Here is a 25625-nt window from a genome sequence, read left to right as displayed (position 1 = left end):
GTGTATGTCTGTGGGAATGTTCCTTAAACCATGCTCACTGGGGAAAGGAAATAAGCACTTCATGAACCATATTTTTAAATGCACACAGGGCTTCCTGTAAGTGCTATAATTTATTTGATTTTTTTCCAACACTGAAACCTCCATAAAATTATTCCACGTGCATAGGGTTATGGCACAGTTTGGTTTCCACACCGCACCCCTGAGCTCTCACCACATGTGTGAAAACAAAGGGTTATGCACGGACCACAGTCTTGTGCTTCACTGTATCTTGAATCCCATTTCTCCATTTTAATAGTTACGTGGTGTTACTGTCTTCTCACTTGACACACAATAACAAGGAAGTGACAATCTCTGTGATTGAGATGGTCAAGCCTCATCATAAACATTGTGCGGCCATATCAGACACACCTAGAACAGTCTGCAGAGCAAGACTGATATTTTTTAGGTCTCCAGTAATCTCCAGTTCCTCGTGTGATATAAGGGCCGCAAAAGATCCCCTCAGGGAGTTTTGTTTCTGCACAGGGAGCCAGGACTCAAGGTTTCGGAGCCAACATTCCCTGGGGTCAGTGACAAAGGACTGGACAGAATTATTTTTCCTCTAAACGTGAGCAGTCATGTCACCACGTCTACAAAGAATTTTCAGATCTTTCTCTAGGACCTCTTTACACTCAAATGTTTCTTCACTGGAATATCATTCTAAGATTTTCAATAACTATACTATCACTTTTTTACAGTACTGACTCAAGTATTATACGAGTATGTTACACTGCTCATATAATTCAGAAGGTTTTATTTTTTTAATCTTTTTTTATTTTTTGGCCCGTCTTTATTATTATTTTTTTAATTTTATTTAAGTGTAGTTGATTTACAATGTTGTATTAATTTCCTCTGTACAGCAAAGTGACTCAGTTATACATATATATATTCTTTTTTCCATTCTTTTCCATTATGGTTTCTCACAGGATATTGAATATAGTTCTCTGTGCTCTACAGTAGCACCTTGTTGTTTATCTATCCTGTATATAATAGTTTGCCTCCGCTAATACCAAACTCCCCTTCCTTCCCTCCCTTACCCCCCATCTCCCTCAGGTGGTTTTATTTTTTCAATGTGTATTTCAAAAAAGCACTCAGGAAGCTCTGACCTGTCATATTCAGCTTGAGGAGGCTGTGTCGACCTCTGCAGTTCAGCGAGGTGAGATAGTCTTTGCCATTCACAGTGTTGTCCCCTGACCAGCAGCCGCAGAATCACCTGGGAGCTTGTTAGAAATGCAGACTCAGAACTTCCGTGGTGGTCCATCGGGGAAGACTCCGAGCTCCCAATGCGGGGGGCCAGGGTTTGATCCCTGGCCGGGGAACTAGATCCCAGAAGCATGCCACAACCAAGAGTCCACATGCTGCAACTAAGAAGTCCGCATGCCGCAACTAAGAGTGTATACAGCAATGCTGCAGCTAAGACCTGGCTCAGCCAGAATAAATAAATTTTTAAAAAAAGAGGGGGCTCCCTTGGTGGCGCAGTGGTTGAGGGTCCACCTACTGATGCGGGGAACGCAGGTTCGTGCCCCGGTCCAGGTGGATCCCGCATGCCGCGGAGCGGCTGGGCCCGTGAGCCATAGCCACTGAGCCTGCGCGTCTGGAGCCTGTGCTCCACAATGGGAGAGGCCACAGCAGTGAGAGCCCGCGTACCGCAAAAAGAAAGAAAAAAAAAAAACTGCAGACTCTCAGGCCCCACTTGGACCTACTGAATTAGATTCTGCATTTTAACAAGTTCCCAGTGGGCTCTAACGCAAGACGCAGTTTGAAAAGCACTGAAACAGTCTATACACAACGTCCCAGCCAATATGGGGACAATGCCAATTAAATTTCAACCTGCATGGGCCTGTTCAACAATTATATTACATTTGAATATGACTTTCTTCTGTTCTCTTGTTGCTCAGAGGCCCCTCTGCCCACCCAGATTTGAGAAAAATCACTTAAATGTTTGACAGTGTCTTTTGTGTCTTCTAGCAGGTTGCCCTTCCCTATACTTGTCATTCTTGCAGGCTGCTTAACAGTTGTCAAAGACAATGTTATAACCTGCCTGTGAAGCTTGTTTGATCTAATGTCATAATCCTGTTGACCTGCCAGGCCCTGTGATTCATTATAGTTAGAGCTGCTCATATTAATGTGAATTATGGGTAGGGAAACTTTGTTTCATGAAGATCTCCTGTTTGGACTTGTTAGCTTTTGTGAAACCAAGACAAGCAAGTGATTATTTCCCAAATCATACTGTATATGGACTAGAGTTTAGAAATATATAGTATACCTAAATGCTTTCCAGTTAATATTGTAAAAAGCATGCAGTAAAAAAAAAAGCATGCAATAATATCTTATTGTATCATCACATTAAGAAACCTAACACCTGCCTTATTTACTTTTTGAGCAAACCAGTGCCATTTAAAGAGACTATACAGGGACTTCCCTGGTGGCGCAGTGGTTAAGAATCCACCTGCCAATGCAGGGGACACCGGTTTGAGCCCTGGCCTGGGAAGATCTCACATGCTGCAGACCAGCTAAGCCTGTGCGCCACAACTACTGAAGCCCGAGCACCTAGAGCCCGTGCTCCGCAACAAGAGAAGCCAACAAAGTGAGAGGCCCGCGCGCCGCAACGAAGAGTAGCCCTTGCTCGCCGCAACTAGAGAAAGCCCACATGCAGCAACAAAGACCCAACACAGCCAAAAATAAGTAAATAAAAATTTAAAATAATAATAATAAAAGAGAGTATACAAAGGAAAGCAACATAAAAAATGCAGCTGTTACACGGGATATGCATATTCAATCATTCAAAATAATTAGTCATGAATAAACATTGAAATAATTATATACTCACTAGAGTATAATTTTTTTTTTTTTTTTTTTTTTTTTGCGGTATGCGGGCCTCTCACTGCTGTGGCCTCTCCTGTCGCGGAGCGCAGGCTCAGCGGCCATGGCTCACAGGCCCAGCCGCTCCGCGGCATGTGGGATCTTCCCAGACCGGGGCACGAACCCGTGTCCCCTGCATCGTCAGGCGGACTCTCAACCACTGCGCCACCAGGGAAGCCCTAGAGTATAATTTTATTATTATTTTATTTTTAATAAATTTACTTATTTATTTATTTATTTTTGGCTGCGTTGGGCCTTCGTTGCTGCACTCAGGCTTTTCTCTAGTTGTGGCAAGCGGGGGCTACTCTTCGTTGTGGTGCGCGGGATCCTCATTGAGGTGGCTTCTCTTGTTGCAGAGCATGGGCTCTAGGCGTGCAGGCTTCAGTAGTTGTGGTATGTGGGCTCAGTAGTTGTGGCTCACAGGCTCTAGAGCACAGGCTCAGTAGTTGTGGCGCACGGGATTAGTTGTTCCGCGGCATGTGGGATCTTCCTTGACCAGGGCTCGAACCCATGTCCCCTGCATTGGCAGGCAGATTCTTAACCACTGCACCACCAGGGAAGTCCCTAGAGTATGATTTTTAAATGGTAAAATCATAACTTGTTGAAACATAAATGTCGAAGATTTTATTCAACTGATTTATTCATGAAGGAACTAGTCAGATATAAAGAACTTAATATTTACAGACAACTTAATAAAGAAATATTACTTAGATTGCTAGGTTATACAAAACTAGTTACTGACCTACAGGGCAGCAAGCTGTTACCTTTGGGGGTCATCATTTCCACTGAACGGGAATTATTTGCATTTCTACCAAAAAGAAAAAAATCTGTCAGCTGACTTGTCACTTCACAAGGTCTGAGACCTTTAATAAATAGCAAACAGTGACAGTACCATACTGTCTTGATTACTGTAGCTTTGTAGTATAGTCTGAAGACAGGGATCCTGATTCCTCCAGCTCTGTTTTTCTTTCTCAAGATTGCTTTGGCTATTCGGGTTCTTTTGTGTTTCCATACAAATTGTGAAATTTTTTGTTCTAGTTCTGTGAAAAATGCCATTGGTGGTTTGATAGGGATTGCATTAAATCTGTAGATAGCTTTGGGTAGTATAGTCATTTTCACAATGTTGATTCTTCCAATCCAAGAACATGGTATATCTCTCCATCTGTTTGTTTCATCTTTAATTTCTTTCATCAGTGTCTTATAGTTTTCTGCATGCAGGTCTTTTGTCTCTTTAGGTAGGTTTGTCCTTAGGTATTTTATTCTTTTTGTTGCAGTGGTAAATGGGAGTGTTTCCTTAATTTCTCTTTCAGATTTTTCATCATTAGTGTATAGGAATGTAAGAGATTTCTGTGTGTTAATTTTGTATCCTGCTACTTTACCAAATTCATTGATTAGTAGTTTTCTGGTAGCATCTTTAGTATTCTCTCTGTATAGTATCATGTCATCTGCCAACAGTGACAGGCACAAAAACAGAAATATAGATCAGTGGAACAGGATAGAAAGCCCAGAGATAAACCCATGCACATATGGTCACCTTATCTTTGATAAAGGAGGCAAGAATATACAGTGGAGAAAGGACAGCCTCTTCAATAAGTGGCGCTGGGAAAACTGGACAGCTACATGTAAAAGAATGAAATTAGAACACTCCCTAACACCATACACAAAAATAAACTCAAAATGGATAAAGACCTGAATGTAAGGCCAGACACTATAAAACTCTTAGAGGAAAATATAGGCAGAACAGTCTGTGACATAAATCACAGCAAGATCCTTTTTGACCCACCTCCTAGAGAAATGGAAATAAAAACAGAAATAAACAAATGGGACCTAATGAAACTTAAAAGCTTTTGCACAGCAAAGGAGACCATAAACAAGATGAAAAGACAACCCTCAGGATGGGAGAAAATATATGCAACTGAAGCAATTGACAAAGGATTAATCTCCAAAATATACAAGCAGCTCATGCAGCTCAATATCAAAAAAACAAACAACCCAATCCAAAAATGGGCAGAAGACCTAAGTAAACATTTCTCCAAAGAAGTTATACAGATTGCCAACAAACACATGAAAGAATGCTCAACATCACTAATCATTAGAGAAATGTAAATCAGAACTACAATGAGGTATCACCTCACACTGGTCAGACTGGCCATTATCGAAAAGTCTACAAACAATAAATGCTGGAGAGGGTGTGGAGAAAAGGGAACCCTCTTGCACTGTTGGTGGGAATGTAAACTGATACAGCCACTATGGAGAACAGTATGGAGGTTCCTTAAAAAACTAAAATTAGAACTACCATGTGACCCAGCAATCCCACTACTGGGCATATACCCTGAGAAGACCTTAATTCGGAAAGAGTCATGTACCACAATGTTCACTGCAGCACTATTTACGATAGCCAGGACATGGAAGCACCTAGTGTCCATCAACAGATGAATGGATAAAGAAGATGTGTCACATATATACAATGGAATATTATTCAGCCATGAAAAGAAACGAAATTGAGTTATTTGTAGTGAGGTGGATGGACCTAGAGTCTGTCATACAGGGCGAAGTAAGTCAGAAAGAGAAAAACGAATACTGTATGCTAACACACATATATGGAATGTTAAAAAAAAAAATGGTTCTGATGAACCTGGGGGCAGGACAGGAATACAGACACAGACGTAGAGAATGGACTTGAGGACAAGGGGAAGGGTAAGCTGGGACAAAGTGAGAGAGCAGCATGGACATATATACACTACCAAATGTAAAACAGATAGCTAGTGGGAAGCAGCCGCATAGCACAGGGAGATCAGCTCGGTGCTTTGTAACCACCTAGAGGGGTGGGATAGGGAGGGTGGGAGGGAGAGGTAGAGGGAGGAGACATGGGGATATATGTATACGTATAGCTGGTTCACTTTATTATAAAGCAGAAAGTAACACTACACTGTAAAGCAACTGTATTCCAGTAAAGATTTTACAAAAAAAAGAGCAAGCAGTGAGGTGAACCAAGTATTATTCCTTCTATTATCCTCCGGCGCTTTGCCCCCAGAAGAGGTCTTCTACCTTATGTCCAAGTTGTATATAATTTTTCTTATGCTTATAGAAAACCATTTTCTGTTAAAGGTGTCAACATGATTTCTAATGAAGGTTTAAATAGGCTCACTTTCCAAGTGGGCATTTATTCTAACACAGCAGAAGGTGAAAGCTGGCATACCTTCTTCTACCTCCTGTCTTTACTTCTGAGCGCCAGCGGGTTTTCACAGTAACTGTCGATTGCCATGCCTCGTGATCCTTAGCCCTGGATTTGTGCTTGGATATCTGAGGTGGCTCAGAGAACAGGCATGACGGAGTGCCCACTCAGAGAGCTGTGATTATCCGGAGATTCTGCTGCTTACCTTACACCACGTGGCAAGGTAAATCTTCCTGCTTTTGATTGATCCCTGTGGGCGTTGGTGTGTTTCAATAGGAAATTAGTATTTTTGAACTTAGGCATTGACTCTTTCTCCCCTATACATATGCTAATTACATAAGATGTAGGTTTTTCTCTGTAATCATTTATATTCATATTCATGAACAACGTTGCCTCCCTCTTACCATTTGGCTTCTATTGAATCTCATCTGCATTCTTCTCAGAAATTGAATGAATTGTGAGCTAGCATGGAAAAGAATCCGTATTCTGAGCGTATTAACTAGGAAACGTTGACCTATAACTAAAAGTTATTTTCTAAAATAATTGTAGGGAGGGTTTGAGGGTTTGGGGTTTTTTTTTTAAGTCTGTTTTAATGTCAGGGTCTGCTTGCATTCAGAGCATTCACTGCATCCACAAAGAAGTGGGTCTTGGCTTTTACTCTGCTCCCGGCTTCAGCTTGCTCTCTGAAGGCAGCCAAGGGCAGAGAGGGCCCTTCACATTCTCAGCAGGGGACCCAGCAGAGGGGAAGATGCCAGAATCATCGAGTCCTCGGCATAAATAGTTCCAAGATCTGAATGCATTCTTTCTGAACAATTGAATGAATGGGTTTGTTCTCCCCTCCTTTCTGGTGAGCTGACCCTGTGTTGTTTTGGTCTGTTCGATAGCATTCTTCAGTGAAGATGTTTGGAGATAAGAATGTAAATTTCTCCCTGTAAACCGCATATGGGAATGTGATATAGGGTCAGAGTTCACAACAGCTGGGAGTTCTCAGGGTTAGGGCCTGCTGTTGAAATATCTAGAGATGTTTCCCCAAAGGAGGAGTGTTTCTGTTGGGCTCAGAATAAAAAACACTATTTTGTGTGTTTATATAGCATTCACTAAAATTTGTTCTGATGTTTGGGATGACTCCATTAGGATTCTTTCCTAAACACTTCAGATTGCCTGTCTTCATTATTATTTTCGGTAAAGAGGTTATAATGAAGCTCGAGCTTTTATCTATATACTAACTTTTATAACTGAAAACGAGAATAGGTACAAAAATGAAAGCCATTTAGATCTTTCTGCATTTTAACTTTAGAAAAGGTTATGTTCATGTAATGATTTTTTTTCCCCAAACAATTTAAAAGGCTTCATTTAAACCTTGATGGTAACTTGAATTAAGGGTTTATTATGTTTCAGTGTGATTTGTACGGTAGCACTGGCAACGCATCTTATATGCTTTTATTTTAAATGTTACTTACATCACGGAAGAATAGTATCTTGATTATCATGTAGATTCTGGGGGGCGTTTCATTGTGTTTTTTTTTTTGCATGATGTGAAAATTTATAAGCATCAATTAATTACTTCCATGCTTGTCTATTTTGAAACATTCTGATTTTAACATCCTGATTTTTTGCCTTGATTATATTTTATTATAATAAAGGTGTTGACTAGAAAATTTAGAAAATATTTGCAAAGCATGGGGAAGATAATCATCATCTGTGATACCCAAACAGAAAAACTACTATTAATATTTTAGTCTATTTCCTTCTCCATGCATGCAAGTGTGTATTTATATAGAATTAGGATCATCCTTTATGTAGAGTTTGTATTCTGCTTGATATTATCTCACTTATGGATACTTCGAAACCACAAAAAAAAGAGGTTGCAGAAATGTTTCTTTTCAAATGGAAAATGATCCTGCTGTGTTATTAAGTAAGAAAGCAGTATGTATTTTTAACTCATTTTTGGTGAAAACAGCATTATACCATGCCTGATTTATGTCTTTCCAGATTCTTCCTTATTACGATGTATGCTCCATTCTTTATGCTCTTTTTGATTATTTGTGTTTTCTGATTGTTCTGTGGTGGAGCATGTGTTAGTTACTTTTTGGACTTCATCAGTATAGGTTGAAATAACTCAACAAGAATCATCCCTATCCAAAAACCTTTGTGAGTAGCTTCTTTTTTCTTTCTTTCTTTTTCTTGGGGGGGTGCTGTGTTGGGTCTTCGTTGCCGCACGTGGGCTTTCTCTAGTTGTGGTGAGCCAGGGCTGCATTTCATTGCAGTGCGTGGGCTTCTCATCGCGGTGGCTTCTCTTATTGCAGAGCACGGGCCCTAGAGCGCGCAGACTTCAGTAGTTGCGGCACATTGGCTCAGAAGTTGTGGCTTGCGGGCTCTAGAGTGCAGGCTCAGTAGTTGTGGTGCATGGGCTTAGTTGCTCTGCGGCATGTGGGATCTTCCCGGGCCAGGGCTCGAACCTGTGTCCCCTGCATTGGCAGGCGGATTCTTAACCAGTGTGCCACCAGCAAGTCCCTCTCTGATTATTTTCTTAGAATAAATTCCTAGGAGTGGAATAACTGGGTCTAAGTGCTGAATATTTTGTGTGTGTGTTGTAGTCTAATTATGTTCTTCTTGGAAAGGAGTTTTAAATGTGTTTTTTGCAAAGTAAAGCACACTTATTCTGCCATATTTGCCCTAACTTCTTTTCTTTATCATGCTTTTTGCATCATTATCTTTTATCCATCTTCCATAGCGTTCCTACCTCCTTATAAACCACACACACTCTTCTCTCTCCACCCCCCCGCCCCCACCACAAATCCACCTTTTCTGGACAGAATTATCCCAGGGCTGGCTAGTGGCTCCACACGTCAGTACTGTGCTCTGTACACTGTCCTCTGCTCCACAGCTCACCTTGGCCATTCCAGAGAACTGTGAACTCTTCCCTCGGGCCCCACGCACTGTGCCAAACACATGTCTGTGCAGTTCCAAAGAAATCACCTCCTCATTTAGAACTTGCTAAAATGAAAACAGCAGATCCGATCCTGAGATGAAGATTTTGTGAGTTTTTCATTTCTGTGAATTTAGTAGCTTGAAAAAATTAGTGTAAAGAAGTTGTCCTTGAATTTTCAAGCACTCTGGTCCTTATTTTTTATTATTTATTGTATTTTTGGCTGCGTTGGGTCTAAATTGCTGCGCGTGAGTGGGGGCTGCTCTTCGTTGCGGAGCGCGGGCTTCTCATTGCGGTGGCTTCTCGTTGCGGAGCGTGGGCTCTAGGCACGCGGGCTTCAGTGGTTGTGGCTCGTGGGTTCTAGAGCGCAAGCTCAGTAGTTGTGGCGCACGGGCTTCGTTGCTCTGTGGCATGAGGGGTCTTCCAGAACCAGGACCCAAACCCGTGTCCCCTGCATTGGCAGGCGGATTCTTAACCACTGCGCCACCAGGGAAGCCCTCATCCTTATTTTTTAGGAGCTGTTTAGAATAAGTTTATTATTAGAAACATAGAGCCCCAAATTAGAAAGTTCATTAGAAATGGTTCAAGTATTTTTATTACAGAAATACCTAAATTGTCTTTATTACAATGCCACCTTTTATGGCTAAAAATCCAACTGTGTGGCTAGAAGGAAAAATCTGTACAGCAGCAGCCTTGTTGGCCCAAATTACTTTCGCCTCAAATGCTAGGGCTGTGGACCAAAACTGTCTCATCTCCTGATGCACTGAAGAGGAACAGGATGAGTTTACGATTAATATTCCAACCAGATGCCCGGGAATTTGGTAACTGCAGTTACAAAGGAAGACAGAGGGAAGGAAGGCACATTTTCTTTGATGTATGGTAACAGTGTGTTTTAAATATTATGGATATTCAGGAAAGAGAAAGGCATTAAATTCCTGTAATCTGTGTAACTGAATATCTGCTACCTGTTAGGCACTGTGCTAGGAGCTTTGAGGAATAATGTCCAGTTGCAAGAGAACTTCCTCTTTGCTGATCAGACTGTCATGATTAACTCAGGAGAAAAGCATGTGAACACGTCACTACAGCAAAGGCAACTTAAGAGGGGGGCTTTTTGGATGGATCTAGAGACTGTCATACAGAGTGAAGTAAGTCAAAGAGAAAAATATCGTATATTAACGCATATATGTGGAACCTAGAAAAATGGTACAGGTGAACCGGTTTGCAGGGCAGAAATAGAGACACAGATGTAGAGAACAAACGTATGGACAACAAGGGGGGCAAGCAGCGGGAGGGTGTGTGTGTATGATTAATTGGGGGACTGGGATTGACATATATACACTAATATGTATAAAATGGATAACTAATAAGAACCTGCTGTATAAAAAAAATAAATAAAATTAAAAGAAAAAAAAGAGGGGCTTTTTGAGTGCTGTTAAGCAAGTACCTTTACATTCAGTTCAGGTACAGGTTATTTCCAGCTGTGGAGGTACAGGAAGATATTCTGGAAAGGAAGTAGCTTTTGAGCTGAGCCTTAGATGAGCTGATAAGATCTTGATAGCTAGAGATGGTTAAAATGTGCCGTACATAAAAGGAATGTAAAACTCTGATAAAATTGTGCAAGGCATGTTTGGGAGAAGCAAGTAGACCTATCTGACTGGCGTGGAATGTTCAAATGGGAAAGGAGTGAGAGAAAACCCTGGAATGGTAGGTTAATCAAACCCATCTGAAGCAGGACTCAGTCCGTCGAGAGGTTGGTATTTCTCAGAGTCGTTTCTGTTTAGACTCACTACAACAGCTTTATGTTGAGGTGTTAAAATGCAGGCTCCTGGGCCGCACGGCAGATCAGAATCAGAGGGCAGTCCTCTGAAATCTACCTCTTAATAATTGTCCTAAGTGATTCCAATGCACACTAAAACTGGCGAACATTGGTTATTGACACAGCAGCTAGGAAGGCGGTCAGTGCATGCTGTGGACAGGAGACCGGCCGGCAGGCAGGGAAATGAAGGTCTGGGTGGGGGAGTGGGCATTCAGAGGTGACAGGCAGGAGCTTGTGAATGAAGGAGGGCGGGTCTGTGACTGCGGGTCAGAGGTGGTGAGAGGAAGTCGTTAGGACTCTGAGCTTCTGCAGCCAGGGAGCCTGGGGGTGGGGGGGTGTCCATCAATAGAAATATGTATAAGTAATGAATTTCTCTGAGCCCTACAGGATCACTCTGAACCTCTAGTCCTCTGCAAAACTGTGTTTAACCCCTACAGAAATGGGGGCGTTAAACACAGTTCAACCCTAACAGAAATGCCCACATGAAAAATGTCTTGACTTTGCAAAAGGAGGCTCACATATGCTCAGGAACCAGTCCGAGTCCTTAGCACCACGGTTGGCCTGTCGCTGTGACCTCGAGCAACTTGGTCTTGCCCACTGCTCTCCAGGCCCAGCAGCCTTCTGGTGTTGTCCCAGCAGCCAGTCTAGGATATGCCGTTGTTTCTCTGAGTTCTGCTGTCCCTGCCCCATCGGCATCCTTCCCTGCTGCTCTGCGTGTCACCAGTGACTCTTCGGCTGCTTCACCAGGCAAAGCAGATCTGTGCCCATGACTCTAATTCAAGGGCCACAGTGGATGATACAGATGCTCTACCTTTGTCATGGTGTAATAAAGTGCCCACATGGGGCACTGTGGCCCGGAGGTATGAGGCAGAATGGGTTCCTCCCTTTGGAGAGCCCTCTGCCGGAAGGGTCTCCAGGCAGCATTCTTTTTTTTTTTTTGCGGTACGCGGCCTCTCACTGTTGTGGCCTCTCCCGTTGTGGAGCACAGGCTCAGCGGCCATGGCTCACGGGCCCACCGCTCCGCGGCATGTGGGATCTTCCCGGACGGGGGCACGAACGCGTGTCCCCTGCATCGGCAGGCGGACTCTCAACCACTGCGCCACCAGGGAAGCCCCAGGCAGCATTCTTTAGCTCTGTGTTTTGCGGATGGAGGCAACATGACTCTTGCATCCTCTCTGACTTCCTCAGGGCTCAGACTCGAGTTCAGTGGGGCTGCCAGGAGACACTCGGAGTGGCAGAACCTCGTCTCCCCAGTGAGAAAGTAGAGGCTTGTGTGGGGTATCGAGTTCATTGTGCCTGGCCCTGCTCCTCCCCTCAAACTGTGTTTTCCTTTAAAACTCACAGAAAGATGTCCTCAGTCCTCAGTAGGTGATGCTTTGGCAGGACAGTCGCATGCCCCCATCACCATGTATGCCCAGTCCCCTGTGGAGGACACCACTAGACTCACCTCAGATCCCCACTTCATGTGGGGAATTGAAAGGCAGATCCTGTTTGGAAGAGGAGAGACCGAATTATTTTCACTTAATTTTTTAGAGTAGGCAGTACATTTGTATGATATAAAATTCAAAAAGGGGAATCCCCTGGTGGTCCAGTGGTTAGGACTCCACACTTCCACTGTAGGGGGCCCGGGTTTGATCCCTGGTCAGGGGACTAAGGTCCTGCAAGCCGCGTGGCGTGGCCAAAAAAAAAGATTCAAAAGGTACACAAGGGTATCCTGTGAAAAGCCTCCTTGCTAGCTCCATCCCCTGCCATTCAAGTGAACCTGTTTGTGTATCATGTAAAAATGTATCCATGTATTCTACCACTGATGTAAAAATGGAAAATGGTAGCATACTGTACATACTGTTCAGTACCATGCGTTTTAAACTTGCACGTCAGAGCTTCCTCATCCTTTTTACAGATGCAGAGTATTCCATTGTATGAATAGACCATGCTTAGATTTAACTGGCCCTTCTAGGTAGAGCTTGGCATTTTTCCAGGGTCCTGCTATTACAAACAATACTACAATGGACAGCTTGTAAATACTCCCTTACAGACACAGGCAGGTGTATCTCCATGGTCAAGACCTAGAGTGAGATTGTTGGTCAGAGGTTATATGAATGTGTAATTTTTAAAAATATTGCCAGGTTCCTCCCCAGAAGGGTTGCGCCATTTTTTATTCATATGATTGAGAGACAAGAGTCCCTTTGCCCCCAACTACTGTTTCATCAACAGAACACTGTCGAACTTTTGGATTTTGTTAATGCTGATAGGTGAGGGGTACATTCTCAGTGGTTTGTGGGGCAGGGGAGGGAGGGCGGGGTCACGTTGGAACCTCTGGGTTTCCAGAGCAGTGGTTCACACACAGCACGCACAACACTGTTATTTAGAGAAAGCAAGAGAGGCCGCCAGCTTTTTTATTTTTGTTTAAAATGTCATTTTTTATTTTATTTTTTTAAATGAACAAACAGTGAAATTGATTTTGCCTTGGGTGTATAGTTCTCTGGATTTTAACGCTGGGATAGATCTGAGTAACCACCACCGCAACAACAGAATGTCTCCATCACCCCAAAAAAGTCCCTCATGTTCTCCCTTTGTAGTCACACCCTCCCTCTGCCCCTAGACCCTGGCAACCACTGATCTGTTCCCCATCCCTGTAGTTCTGTCTTTTAGAGAATGTCATATAAATAGAACCACACAGCATGTAACCCTTGGAGACTGGCTTTTTCCATTCAGCATAATTTCCTGGAGATTTCATCAAAGCTGTTGCCTCCATCAGTAGTTTGTTGTTTTTTATTGCCGAGAAGTATTCCATTGTATGAAAGTAGCACAGTTTATTTACCCCTTGAATGACGTTGGGTTTCTTTTTTCCAGTTCTGGGTGATTATTAATAGAACTGTAAACATTTGTGTACTGATTTTTGTGTGAATGTAAATTTTAATTTCTCTTCAGCATAGCTTAATTTCCACTTCTTATTAGTAAATTTAGGTATATTTTATATGTTTAAGACGCATTCATATTTCTTTTCCTATAAAGTGCTCATTTCCTTTACTCATTTTTCATTTTGGTGACTTTTAGACAAGTTGGTTTGGGGGGGCTGACAGGACATCTGAATGAAAATGTCTAGCTTTCGGTCTAAAGAGGCAGGACTAAAGTTTGAGAGAGACACCTGGAGACATAGTTGGTTTTTTTTCTTTTGTACTTCGCTTTTTTATTGTTGCATAGTATCCCACTCAATGACTATACAAGAGCTTATTTGACCAGTTTTTTGAAATTAAAATTTTTATTGGAGCATCTAAACATGGGCATTTCCACAGACTGTGTCTTCAGGCTCTGCATGTTTTTCTCTGTTGAACAGTTTGTGTAGGTCCATGGCCTCATCTCTCCATCCTCTACCAGCGTGACACTCAAATCTATGTCTCCAGTGTTGTACAGCAGAAACTAACACAACATAGAAACTACACAAACTATTCAACAGAGAAAAACACGCAGAGCCTGAAGACAGAATCTGTGAAAATGCCTGTTTAGGATCTAAAGGAGGAAACCAAGAAAGAGACTTCTTAGAGGTCAGAGAAGAGCCAAGATGGTGCAGGGTAATATTAATAAAAGCTGAATATTAAAGGTCTGCTAAGTGAAGGGTGTCAGTCCACAGGGCCCAGTGTTCAGAAAGAGAAAGAACATCTCTTTCCAAGAGTTCCAAGCAAAACCCCCACAATTTTGTCTGATTGGACTGGTGTAGGTCACATGACCACCCCTGCACCAATCACGGTGACCAGGAGATACAGTGCACTGATTGGCCTACCTAGGTCATGTGCTCCAACTCCATAATTTTCCAGAACTTCATGGATCCCCAAGGGGAGGTATGAGGCTATTGGGTCAAAGACAGATGCTGAAGAAACAACCAGCAAATGTCTAGTAAGTGGCCTTTCAGAATGGTGTATCATCTAAGTCTAGGTTGACGGCACTTGTGTTTCAAGGTGCAGAAGTGGAGATGACAGGTGTAGAAAATTCAATTCAAGAGTTTGGCTCAAGTTTCTGTAACCAGGAAACATAAATGAAGGATTGTTCCTTTTTTCCCCCCAAAATAAAGTAACATCCGTGCAATAATCATAGCACAGGAGAAGGTCATGGGGAGAAAGATCATGGAGACTGTGAAGCCTGAGGGATATTTGAAGAGAAGGATGATGGCGGAAGTAAGAACAGGTAAAGCCCAGGTGCCACGTGAAGGACGTGCAGCGACACAAGGCTTTCCCCCACGCTTGCCCCTCTCCTATCTGTTCTCACTGCAGTCAGAAACTCTTGTCATGTTGGTACCCAAGGAGAGCGACATCAGTGGCTTCACGTTGCTCCCTGGATGCAGGCTTTAGGAAGCCCACTGGACTCTAGGGCCCTGTGGGAAGTGTCTCCTACCTGTGTTTACTCTTTACTCTCCAGCCCCAAGGGACCATCAAGATCCACAGGCTTATCCCTTTCCCTCTTCAGCAACAGTAATCCTCTGTCTCTCCACTAAGCTGTAAGCTCTGCCTAGATGTGGTTGTGATCGTTTGGCTCACACTGGATCCTCCAGCACTGTGTCTGGCATATAGCAGGCACTCACACATGGGCACTGGAAGGAAGAATGGATGCCCTCTGATCTGTGAAATTTGCTGTAGCCTCAGTGTTTATTTCTAAGGTCTGATTCTCACCCATTGTTCACTCAAATCAGACAGATGCCATTTTATTAGAAACTAAACAAGAGAAATAATGAATGAAGCTATTAGAAAAAAACAAACCTAAGCCCTTAGAGTTCTATTTTATGTTTATATGAAAAAAAAAAAAGTGGAAGGCAACATGCCAAAATATAGACAGCGTTAACTGTAGGTGGTGGAAATAAGGATCTGGTTTTTTTTTTTTCTTATACTTTTCAGTGCTTTCCAGTTTTTCCACAATGCATGTGTTTTACTTTTTGGTGTTTCCCAGATTTTCCAATACGTTGAGGAAAGTGTTTCAATTTTCCAATGGTAAACTTTCAAAATAATCCATGTGAAACTTTGTAACAAAACCACAGCAAGCTCCTCATTCTCTGACTTAGATGTATTCATCTCTTGGTTACATTAAGAATTCACCTTATTTGTATGGAAATATGTTAATATAAATGTTTCAGACATTACATGAAATTTCTAAAAATCTTATATGTTCTGGTACAATGTTATAAGTCATAATTCTAGTTATCACTTTAAAATGTATATCTCAGAAATAACTAAATTTCCTTGTCAATTGCATTATTATGAACTTTCATCAAATCTTTAACCGTGGTCATTTTTAAGTCTTTTGTCATTTACAGACAGTTCTGGGTGTACTCTGATGCTTTTACAAATGTGTTCCTATAAAAGGGTTTCATCTTCAAGGAATTCATGGAAAAGACTCTGACAAGTACAGGTTTCTGGTAACTGACTATACTGCTGAACTGAATGAATCAGCATTTTCAGAACTCTAATGGAAAACTGATGAATTCATAAAAGATCAAGATAAAAAAAATTAATTACATGGGACCGAGTGAACCGATGAGGATGATTATAGTTTTTGTGACTTTCTGTTTGAATAAAAAAAAAAAATCCCACAGGGACTCAGAGGCAAAAATATACAAATCAATTTTCACTGCAAAGTAAAGGAGCCGTTACAGTGGAGGATTCCTGGACTGAATGTCAATATCATGACCTAGTATGAGTGTGTTCCGTGTTTGGTAATTGCAATCACTGTTGCTTTTGTTGTGGTCATGCATTTACAATCCTTGGTGTCAGTTGATTTATCTCTTGTAAAAATAAAATACAGTGTGTGTGTGGAAAAAAAAAAATTCACCTAATGAATTTTGCTGTGAGAACACTAAAGGAAGAAGAAAGTGGATACATTAAGGACTTAAAAATATTTTAAACAGGAGTTTAAGGAAAGAAGCAAGCAGGGAGGGAGAGAAAGAGGAAGAAATAGGGAAGGTGGGAGGGTCAGAGGAAGCAAGAAAGAAAACCAGAATCTAAAATGTAAAGAAGGATTGATTAAATCAAGCATGGTGCACGCACCCAGTGAAATCTATACACTGTTTGAAATTCTGTCTCTGAAGACAGAGTGGTAGTACCCAGACGGGCATGGCGGAGCTTCGGCACCACCACACCTACAGCGTCTTCTCAAACCACCCCAGACAAACGCGCTCCATAAGTAATGACGGTGTGCTTGCTAGGAAGTGGCTCCCGAAGCAGCCAGCTTCCTCCTCCAGCCAGCTGCAGCCCCGACCCCTGCCTGCCAAGAAAGGATGACGCCACCTCTGTGAAGATCATGACAGCCCTTGTGATATACTATGAAATCAAAAATAATAAAGAGAATTCCTGGCGGTCCAGTGGTTAGGACTCAGCGCTTTCACTGCCATCGCCTGGGTTTGGTCCCTCGTCGGGGAACTAAGATCCTGCAAGCTGTGTGGCGCAGCCAAAACAAAAGGTTTTTGAAGTACAGAATTTAAAAAAAAGATTGAAGGAACAGTGTGATTATAGCTATGCATTAAGAAAATAATTTATTCCAAAAGACAGAAAAACTGGAAGAAAAGACATAGCATGAATAGCGTGATTGTGGTTTGTATTTTTCCTATTTTCAAATGTCTACAACTGCACTTTTAAAAAATATGTATTAGGGCTTCCCTGGTGGCGCAGTGGTTGAGAGTCCGCCTGCCGATGCAGGGGACGCGGGTTCGTGCCCCGGTCCGGGAAGGTTCCACGTGCCGCGGAGCGGCTGGGCCCGTGAGCCATGGCCGCTGAGCCTGCGCGTCCGGAGCCCGTGCTCTGCAACGGGAGAGGCCGCAGCAGTGAGAGGCCCGCGTACCGCAAAAAGAAAGTATTATAAAACAATACAAAAATTGTATTTTAAATGTCAAATCAATTATATTTGAATCAAAATTATACCTGTATACAGGGGAGCACTCATCTGACGCACATCATCCGTTTCTCTCCCGCAGGATGTGCTGGGTGGCATCCTGATCACCGCCATCCTCATCGTCCTCACCTACCCCGCCTGGACCCTTATCGATCGCCTGGACTCGGCCAGCCCCCTCTTCCCTGTGTGTGTCCTGGTGGTGCCATTCTTCCTGTGTTACAATTACCCCGTGTCTGATTACTACAGCCCGACCAGAGCGGACACCACCACCATCATGGCTGCCGGGGCTGGGGTGACCATAGGATTCTGGATCAACCATTTTTTCCAGCTCGTGTCCAAGCCCACGGAATCCCTCCCTGTTATTCAGAACATCCCACCGCTCACCAGCGACCTGTTGGTTTTGGGTCTGACCAAATTTACTGTGGGAATTGTGCTGATTCTCCTGGTTCGTCAACTTGTACAAAATCTCTCGCTCCAAGTGTTGTACTCCTGGTTCAAGGTGGTCACCAGAAACAAGGAGGCCAGGCAGAGGCTGGAGATCGAAGTGCCTTACAAGTTTGTCACCTACACGTCAGTTGGCATCTGTGCTACCACCTTCGTGCCAATGCTACACAGGTTTCTGGGATTACTGTGAGCCTCAAGTGGTCGGAAATTAGCTCACTGGACATGAGAGCAAGACACCAAAAAGCTGTTGAGTGGGGAAGTTTTGACAACACATTTTTCTTTAAAAAAAAAAAAAAATTCCCTAAGTCACATGTTTGTTTTGCTGATACCTGAGATAAATGTTGCTGCTTTACGGAAGGGAAAATGGTCTCACGGTGACCACTAGCCTTTAAGCGTCATGTTGCAGATGAAGCCAGGCAAACCCACAGCTGAGTTCTTTAAGGCGCCCCACCCTGTCCATTACTTGGACTTTGAACCAGTCCTGGGCTGGCAGGAGTTGTGGCCTGGCTTAGGAATGGCCACAAGCCCCCCCTGGGTTCTGGAGAGCCTAAAGAGACGGGCATGATCCAGGAGGCTGGACGTCGGGCGTTCCTTTTCAGCTGTGACCTTGCCCGGCACTGAGTCTCATTTCCAAAACTGGAATGTTGGTCCAAGAGAAAGGGTGGTGCCACGTGAAACTGCGTTCCTTGGACAGGGCGACTTTCTGGTCATGAAGATCACATTAGACAGTGCCTGCTTGGGGGGAAAGAGCAATGTGAACCTCGCTGGGAAGCATGAAAGGCGGGGGCAAAGCTGGCGAGGTCACAGGCATCAGCCTGCTTTCCTTATGCATCCTGGTCTCTGTCAGGTGCATACTGGACAGGGATCCTCTCCTCCTCATTTATACACTTTGCAAGATTCCAGGCACCATTTCTATCCTCTTCTGACCCATGAACCCAACTGGCTGCTCCCTTCTCACCTCATCTGGGTTCCTCTGAGTGTCCTGCTCTGTCCTGCATCAGAGTGACTTGGGACAAGCCCTCTGCTTCAGCTTTTTTGCTTCCTTACAAACTGGGAAGACAGTGTTGTCTGTCCGTGAAAGTGGATCAATAGAAGAACAGATGAACATAATCCTTCCTGGGCCCTGACAGAGGGAATAGGCCTCCCTCCCTGACACTGTTCCTCCACTTAGTTTCCTAAATCTATTTGCTCATCTGAATAGAACCAGTGGCTCCCTTTCCATCTTCCCACCTCTTTCTTACCTCTTGGCAATTTTAAGGGGAATTAATGCAAGAACCACATCAGCCTCTCTTAGGAAAACAAGCCAACAAAATACAACACCCTTTAAATCTCGGGAGAGGCCTTAGACTTAGGAAGGTGGTCATTGTGCAGACAACCCCCTGCAGGGGCTCCTCTTCAGTTCTTAAGAATGAGGAGGAACAGGTATCAACAATGTTCTTAAAAGTATCAACATGTAATTAACAACGTGTCTTTTGCGTGTAGTGCCTGAGCTGCTGAAGCCAACGATTTATAACCCTCTTGCATCCTCACCATGCACACACTTCGGGGGAAAATTAGCCTGCCCGGAGAGTCAGGCCCTTACCTCTGCATCCAGTGTGAAAGCTGAACACCCGTCTCTCCTGATTGTGAATACGCACCCTGGCCTTTTGGTTGTGATGATCCTTAGTATTTGACTTAATGCTCCAGTTTATTGAAAAGAATAGTTGTAAGACATCCTGTTTTTCCTTCAAATTCTTCTGACATTTTTCACAGTTAGAAGGCAGGGGTCAAAATGACCTGCCATTTGCCTGTTTTTAGATCATGCTCTGACCAGTATTTGTGGCACCGTGATGGGGAGATGCCCCAGCTCACGGGCACCCCTGCCCTAGGCCGCCCCACAATGCAGTGCATGGGGCACTTCCCTGTACCTCCATCCCCACAGGCTGCCAAACCCGAGGTCACAGTGCTAGCTAATATTTACGCGAAATGATTTTAGTTGATTTCTCTGAAGCCAGCTAGCAAAAAGATCAGCCTTTTCCACTTGTATCTTTTGAGAAGGGCCATAATTACTGTCACAGCAGTGGGTGTGGGTGATTCATTTGTGTGTGTGTAAATTTTACTGATGTCCTTTCGTTTTAAGTCCCAACAATAGGATTGCGATCAGCTGTATTATATATTTAAGGCTGTATTTACACAATTTGGATTGAGGATGAATATGTTAGCCACAGCTCGTTAAAGAAAGACCCATGGATTTGTCATGGTTGGTCGCTTTTCAGAGTCTCTTGACATAGCATCTGAAGAATAAAATGTTCATGTTGGTGAGGCCAAGCTTAGTTTTTGAGCACTACAGCTGTGGCTTAGAAACTGATTCAAACTGCAGCTCGGCCAGCCCTCTTCATTCACTTCACACAGCGCTTCACTCTGTTAGACCCTCACACCCTCTCAGTCTCTCCTTCACGCACGCACGCACACGCGCGCGCGCACACACACACACACACACACACACACACACACACGCACGCCCCTTCAAAGACAATGCCTTCTGTCTCTGACCTTTGGATTTTCTCTCTGGGGAAAGACTGCCCCCTGCTGGCTTGCGTCAGGCTTGGTCCAGAGCCTCTCTCTTGAACGGGAGTCCTGGAGATGAAGAGTTTCAGAATCCAGCTCACCGTGATGTATCCAATCTAAGCTTAGGACCTGCGGTCTGGCCACTCCTGAACTTGGAAATGGTGACAGCAGAGCCCTCGGGGTCGTTGGCCCCTCCAGGAAGAACACACGCCCTGTTCCTGGCGGTCCTCATCCCGCCCGCAGCCCACCACCTTTCTGGACCAGGACATCACCCTGTGACTGTCATTTTAAACAGCCATCATCTCAGGCCAGCTTTGCTCGGACTTGCACCATAACAGAATATGCAAAAGAAAACGCAGACGAGACCATGAACTAAAAACCCTAAACAGCTGAAATCGCCCCTCCACGTGCCTGCAGATCACAATGTAGCACAGGATTTTCTTGCCCAAATAGGCGACTCATGCTTCCCGAGTGTAACCAAAGCATGTGGTGTCTCGGGGCCATAGGCTCCGGGTTTCTATTTTGGAAACTTTCAGCTGTCTTGCTTATGTACCGTATGTAAATTTATTCTTTTTAAAATAAAATCATTTTTCTTTGATTAAGATTTTTTAAATACTTTAAAAGCCCAGTGTTCTACCACCTTGGAATTTTTTTTTTCCTAGATCTTTTTCCCCCAGATCCTCAGGGTTCATGCGACCTGAGTTGAGAAGAGGCGACAAAAATAAACAGGAGGCTGTACAATTCTCTATCGCTGTCACGATTCAGTCACGTGCAAATGTTGGTGAGCGTCATAGATAGCAGCCACAGGTGTGATGAACAGGAAGTAAGTGGTAAGATTGCATGCTTAATTACCCTCCTTCAACTCCTTGATACTAAAGAGCATCCTTTTAACCATACGTAGAGATAAATGTCTCTATGTATTGAAAGGTAAATGTTAAAGGTGAGGCTGGTAAAGGTAAGTAAAACAGATGAGTGTTTTACAGATGAGTTGTCTGCTGAACAAAATGGACATGACCGCATTTCACATTCACATCATTGCAACGATATGCTCTGCCTTTAAGCGTCCCTTGCTACTTGAAATGGTGCCAAAAGCTGATGACGCTCTTCTTTGCAAGGCTGAGGCTAGGACCTATTTGTACCTTGAATGCTGTGTATTTCATTAATACCTAATATATTAGCTGCATGCTTGAGGCCGGATGAGACCTCATCTGCCCTGTGGAGTTCTCTCCAGAGAGAGGAGACTCAGGCTCAGAAAATTACAATCCGAGACCCAAAGTGTTAAGGCTGTAGGGAAAAGATAAGTTTGTAGTGTGAATTGAGAAGAGGGAGAGAGGAATTCCAGCTTTGAGGTCTGTGACTCAAGGGAGGCTCGTGGGAAAAGTAGTGTGTGAGCCAGGCTTAAAGAACAGATGGGTTTGCACAGGGATGTGATGCACAGTAGGTATGAGATGGTACTCCATGGTGAGGGCACAGCTTGCCAGAGACACTTCTCCAAAAACCTCCAGCTCTAACAAAGAGAAGACAGGCCACACCCGTGCTGGTGAGTGTGTGTGGGACTAACAGTGGTGGCAGGGGTGGGATAAACGGTGAGCAAGGGGCTTTGGTGTTACAGAACCGAATCACAAGAACAGGAAGGAAGCAGAAGCAGCTCTTTAGTCCGTTTCCTTGCCTCCACGTGGGACCATCCAGAGGAGTTGACATCTACAGGCGATTAGTCTCCTTTCATTGTTCTTCATTCGTATATTTACCCGTGGGTGCCTTCCCTTTCTGCAGTCTCTGAACCTGTCATTCCCACGTCCTCTTGTTCGTCTCTCAGCAGACGGGACGGCAGCGAGGGACTCAGTCTGCGCCCTTGGCGCCCGTGCCTCTTCCCTCTTCTCTTTCTTTGCTCAGCTCCCTGAAGCAGTCCCATGAAACTTCATCTTAAAAACATTTTACCATGATCCTGGCTCTTTCCAGGGCCTGTAAATACTCCGCGTTGCTCTTTGATGATCAAGAACCAAGCCCTGTTTCTCTAGTAAGAGAGGTTAACCAGAAACAAGTGGGATGTGAGTATAGACGTATCTCGTTTTATGGGATAGATGTTTTCCTAAAAGCTGCCTGTGTTTTGATTGTTTAAATGTGAATTTTAAGTGCAGTGAGGGATTTGCTGTTTAAAAGTCATATGGCAGTTCTTCATTTCTGTAAACATAAGGCTCCTTAATGGATTATTTGGGACACACCATGCACGCATTTTTTTCTTCAAGTGGGGCACACCTGTAGTGCAGACTTGACTACTTACAGGATGCATACTAAGAAGAATGAGAGCTGAATGTTAAATTCTTAAAACTGTAGCCTCATGAGACAAGGGAAATCTATACGAAGCCAAAATCCTTCTTCCTCTTCCATGCCTGTCTGTATAGCAAGCAAAAGCCAGCAAGACAAGCAGGGATGTAGCTGGAGTTCCGGCTGGGACGCTTCTTCCCTGCACACACTCAACACACCTGCTGGCACCTGTAGCTGGCACTCTCTCGCTATGACATCAGGGTCCCCTTGGTTGGAGCACAAGCCAGATTCTTTCTCAATGGAGAGGTTCAAAGAATGTCAATGCCTCTTCAATACACACAAAGCCAGCCTTAGAGCACTGCGGGTGGGGCAGGGTGACAGTTGGTACTGCCATCATGCCATCTACCTGCATGCGTGAGCCTAAATAGGAGCCAGGATCTCCTGGGCTTCCGGTCTGCAGTGTCATGTGGGAACCAGGTGGATGACCCTGTGACAGGGGAAACTGTGCCGGGCACCCTAAACACAGACCATTTTAGCCATCTTAATTAGGTACTGATAAAAATATTTGGCTGGAAAACTAGTTTTGCTGTGGGGGAATAAAACCACAGCTTAACGTAAATTCTTCATGAAGTGAGTCAATCAGTTCTGCTATTAAATAGGTAATAGTATTTTCATCAGGGTGTCCCTTTCTACTTTATCTCCAACATCATAGTTTTTTCATTGATAGAAATTCAAAATATCCACCTTCCACGTCTCGACTTGTTCAATCTTCGCTCTGGCTTCTTAAAGATGTGGGATAGAGTTATAATATCCTTGTCTATTAATTTGATCAGCTACGTAATTTTTCAGTCTGTTTTTTATTCATTTTTCCCCTTCCTATTGGTTGTATTTGCCACTTTCTTTGCCTGATACTTTTTTTTATTGGATGCCAGATACTGTGAAGTTTACAGTGTTGGGTGCTGGGTATTTTTTTTTATCACTATACATATTCTTTGTTCTAGGATGCAGTTCATTCCTTGGAAGTAGTTTGATTCTTCTGGACCTTACTTTTAAGCTTTATTGGTTGAACCAGAGTAACGCTTAGTCTCGAGTTGGTCTCCCCACAACGGAGGCAAAGCCCTTCTGGGTACTCTCCCCATGGTTTCTGCTGTTTGCTAGCTCCGGCCCACCTCGTGTGGGCTCCCAGGACGGTTCCCTCACGTCTGTGGATGTTCCAGGCGGTCTCCTCTTACCGAGCAGTTCCCTCACATGCACGCACTGGCAGTGCTCAACTTACGACTCAAGGACGGGGCCTCTGCCTCTCTCTCCTCGGCTCTTTCCACTTCCCTGCCAACTCTAGCCGCTTCGGCCTCTGTGGACTCCCAGCTCCGTCTCCTCAACTCCTGGAGACCTCCGACCTCCACCTGGGTCCCCACCGCTGCACCAGAGCCTGGACTCTCTCCAGGCCGTAAGCTGGAGAATCACAGGGCTTTTCTCTTTTCTATCTCTTTTCTATTGTTTCTTTTCTATCTCTCGGGGAATCACTGGCCTTCGTTGCCTGGTGTCTAATGTGTTGATAAACCATTGCCTTAACGTATTTCATTTGGATTTGTTAGATGGGTAAGCAAAGGAGGAAAATGTTCCTTGGGAAGAAGGAAGTAAAGACTACATGTATGGATCAACTAGGATGCAAGATGCTGAACTAACTTGAAGACTGGAGAGGAGGTCAGTCAGGTCCAGCCGATCCATGCTTGTTTTCATTATGCTCCAGAACAAACCCTGTCCAGGGCTTCCCCGTGACAGTGGTGCTCTGTGTTTCCCACAGGTTGTCTCACCTACACGATCTCTCTCCTCCCTACAGCATGGTTTGCTATTGGGGCACCTTTCCGTCTGCCTTATTTTGCTTCATCTGCCGCAGGCTCACTGCCAGTGCTCTGGGTTTAAACGTTGTGCCCGAAAATCACAGCTAAGAGATCTCCAGTGAATCCCGTCCGTCTCTGAGTAGCCTTTCAGCACCAGTGTGGATGTCTACACGGGTTTGCCTCTGTTACAACTGGTTTCTTGCTGGCCCTAAGTAGGTATGCATTTTAGGGGTGGGTGGAATGTAGGAAATTTCTTTTTCTACCAGGTTTGGAACCAAGCAGGCACATTTCCTCAACATCCTCACTTTTCTGTCTTAAAGAAAGGGCAGATTTGCTTTGCATGTCTGACAAGTGCCTCCTAACACCTGGGAGGGGTGGGGGAGGGCTTTTTCAAAATGTGTTCTAATGCAGAACATGTCATGTTCCTGATTTCCTTAAACAGACACAATCAAGCCCAAACCTATGGATGAGGAGTGAAGAACTTGAGTGTGGGCCTCAAGTATATTTTTACTGCACTGCATGGGTCACATGAGGGAGAAGAAACAGGGCTTTAGCCATACATAATTCAATTAAACCCTCTGCTGGAGGTGTTTGTTCAACCCACGGTCTACATGTTTACAGTCATCCTTTCTGTTTACTAGAAAGTTGAAGGTGGGCAGGAAACCTGAAAACAAAGCAGGCGGTAGTGGAAATGAAAATCACCCGGACTGTCGTCAAGTACTTGCCACGTGGCTCCTCTGCCTTTGTCCAAGGAGGCCGATTGCCCCACATGGACTGTGGTCAGGGGCCTTAGGGAGCTGCTCACAGATTGTCCCAGAGGTGAGCCCTGCCTTGAAT

General features: G+C 44.0%; 1 protein-coding gene across 1 annotated transcript in view; it reads left to right on the top strand.

The window, feature by feature from the left end:
- SGPP2 (sphingosine-1-phosphate phosphatase 2) overlaps positions 1-21280 on the top strand; it is a 123012-nt gene extending 101732 nt beyond the window's left edge. Inside the window, exon 5 of the mRNA XM_032637202.1 lies at positions 17774-21280. Within this exon, the coding sequence (XP_032493093.1) occupies positions 17774-18325 (552 nt within the window). The 3' untranslated portion in view covers positions 18326-21280. The remainder of the gene's footprint in view (positions 1-17773) is intronic.
- The last annotated feature ends 4345 nt before the right edge of the window (positions 21281-25625 follow it).

This window comes from Phocoena sinus, chromosome 7, assembly GCF_008692025.1.
Source record: "Phocoena sinus isolate mPhoSin1 chromosome 7, mPhoSin1.pri, whole genome shotgun sequence".
NCBI lineage: Eukaryota > Metazoa > Chordata > Mammalia > Artiodactyla > Phocoenidae > Phocoena > Phocoena sinus.
This window is presented reverse-complemented; position numbering and strand designations above follow the sequence as displayed.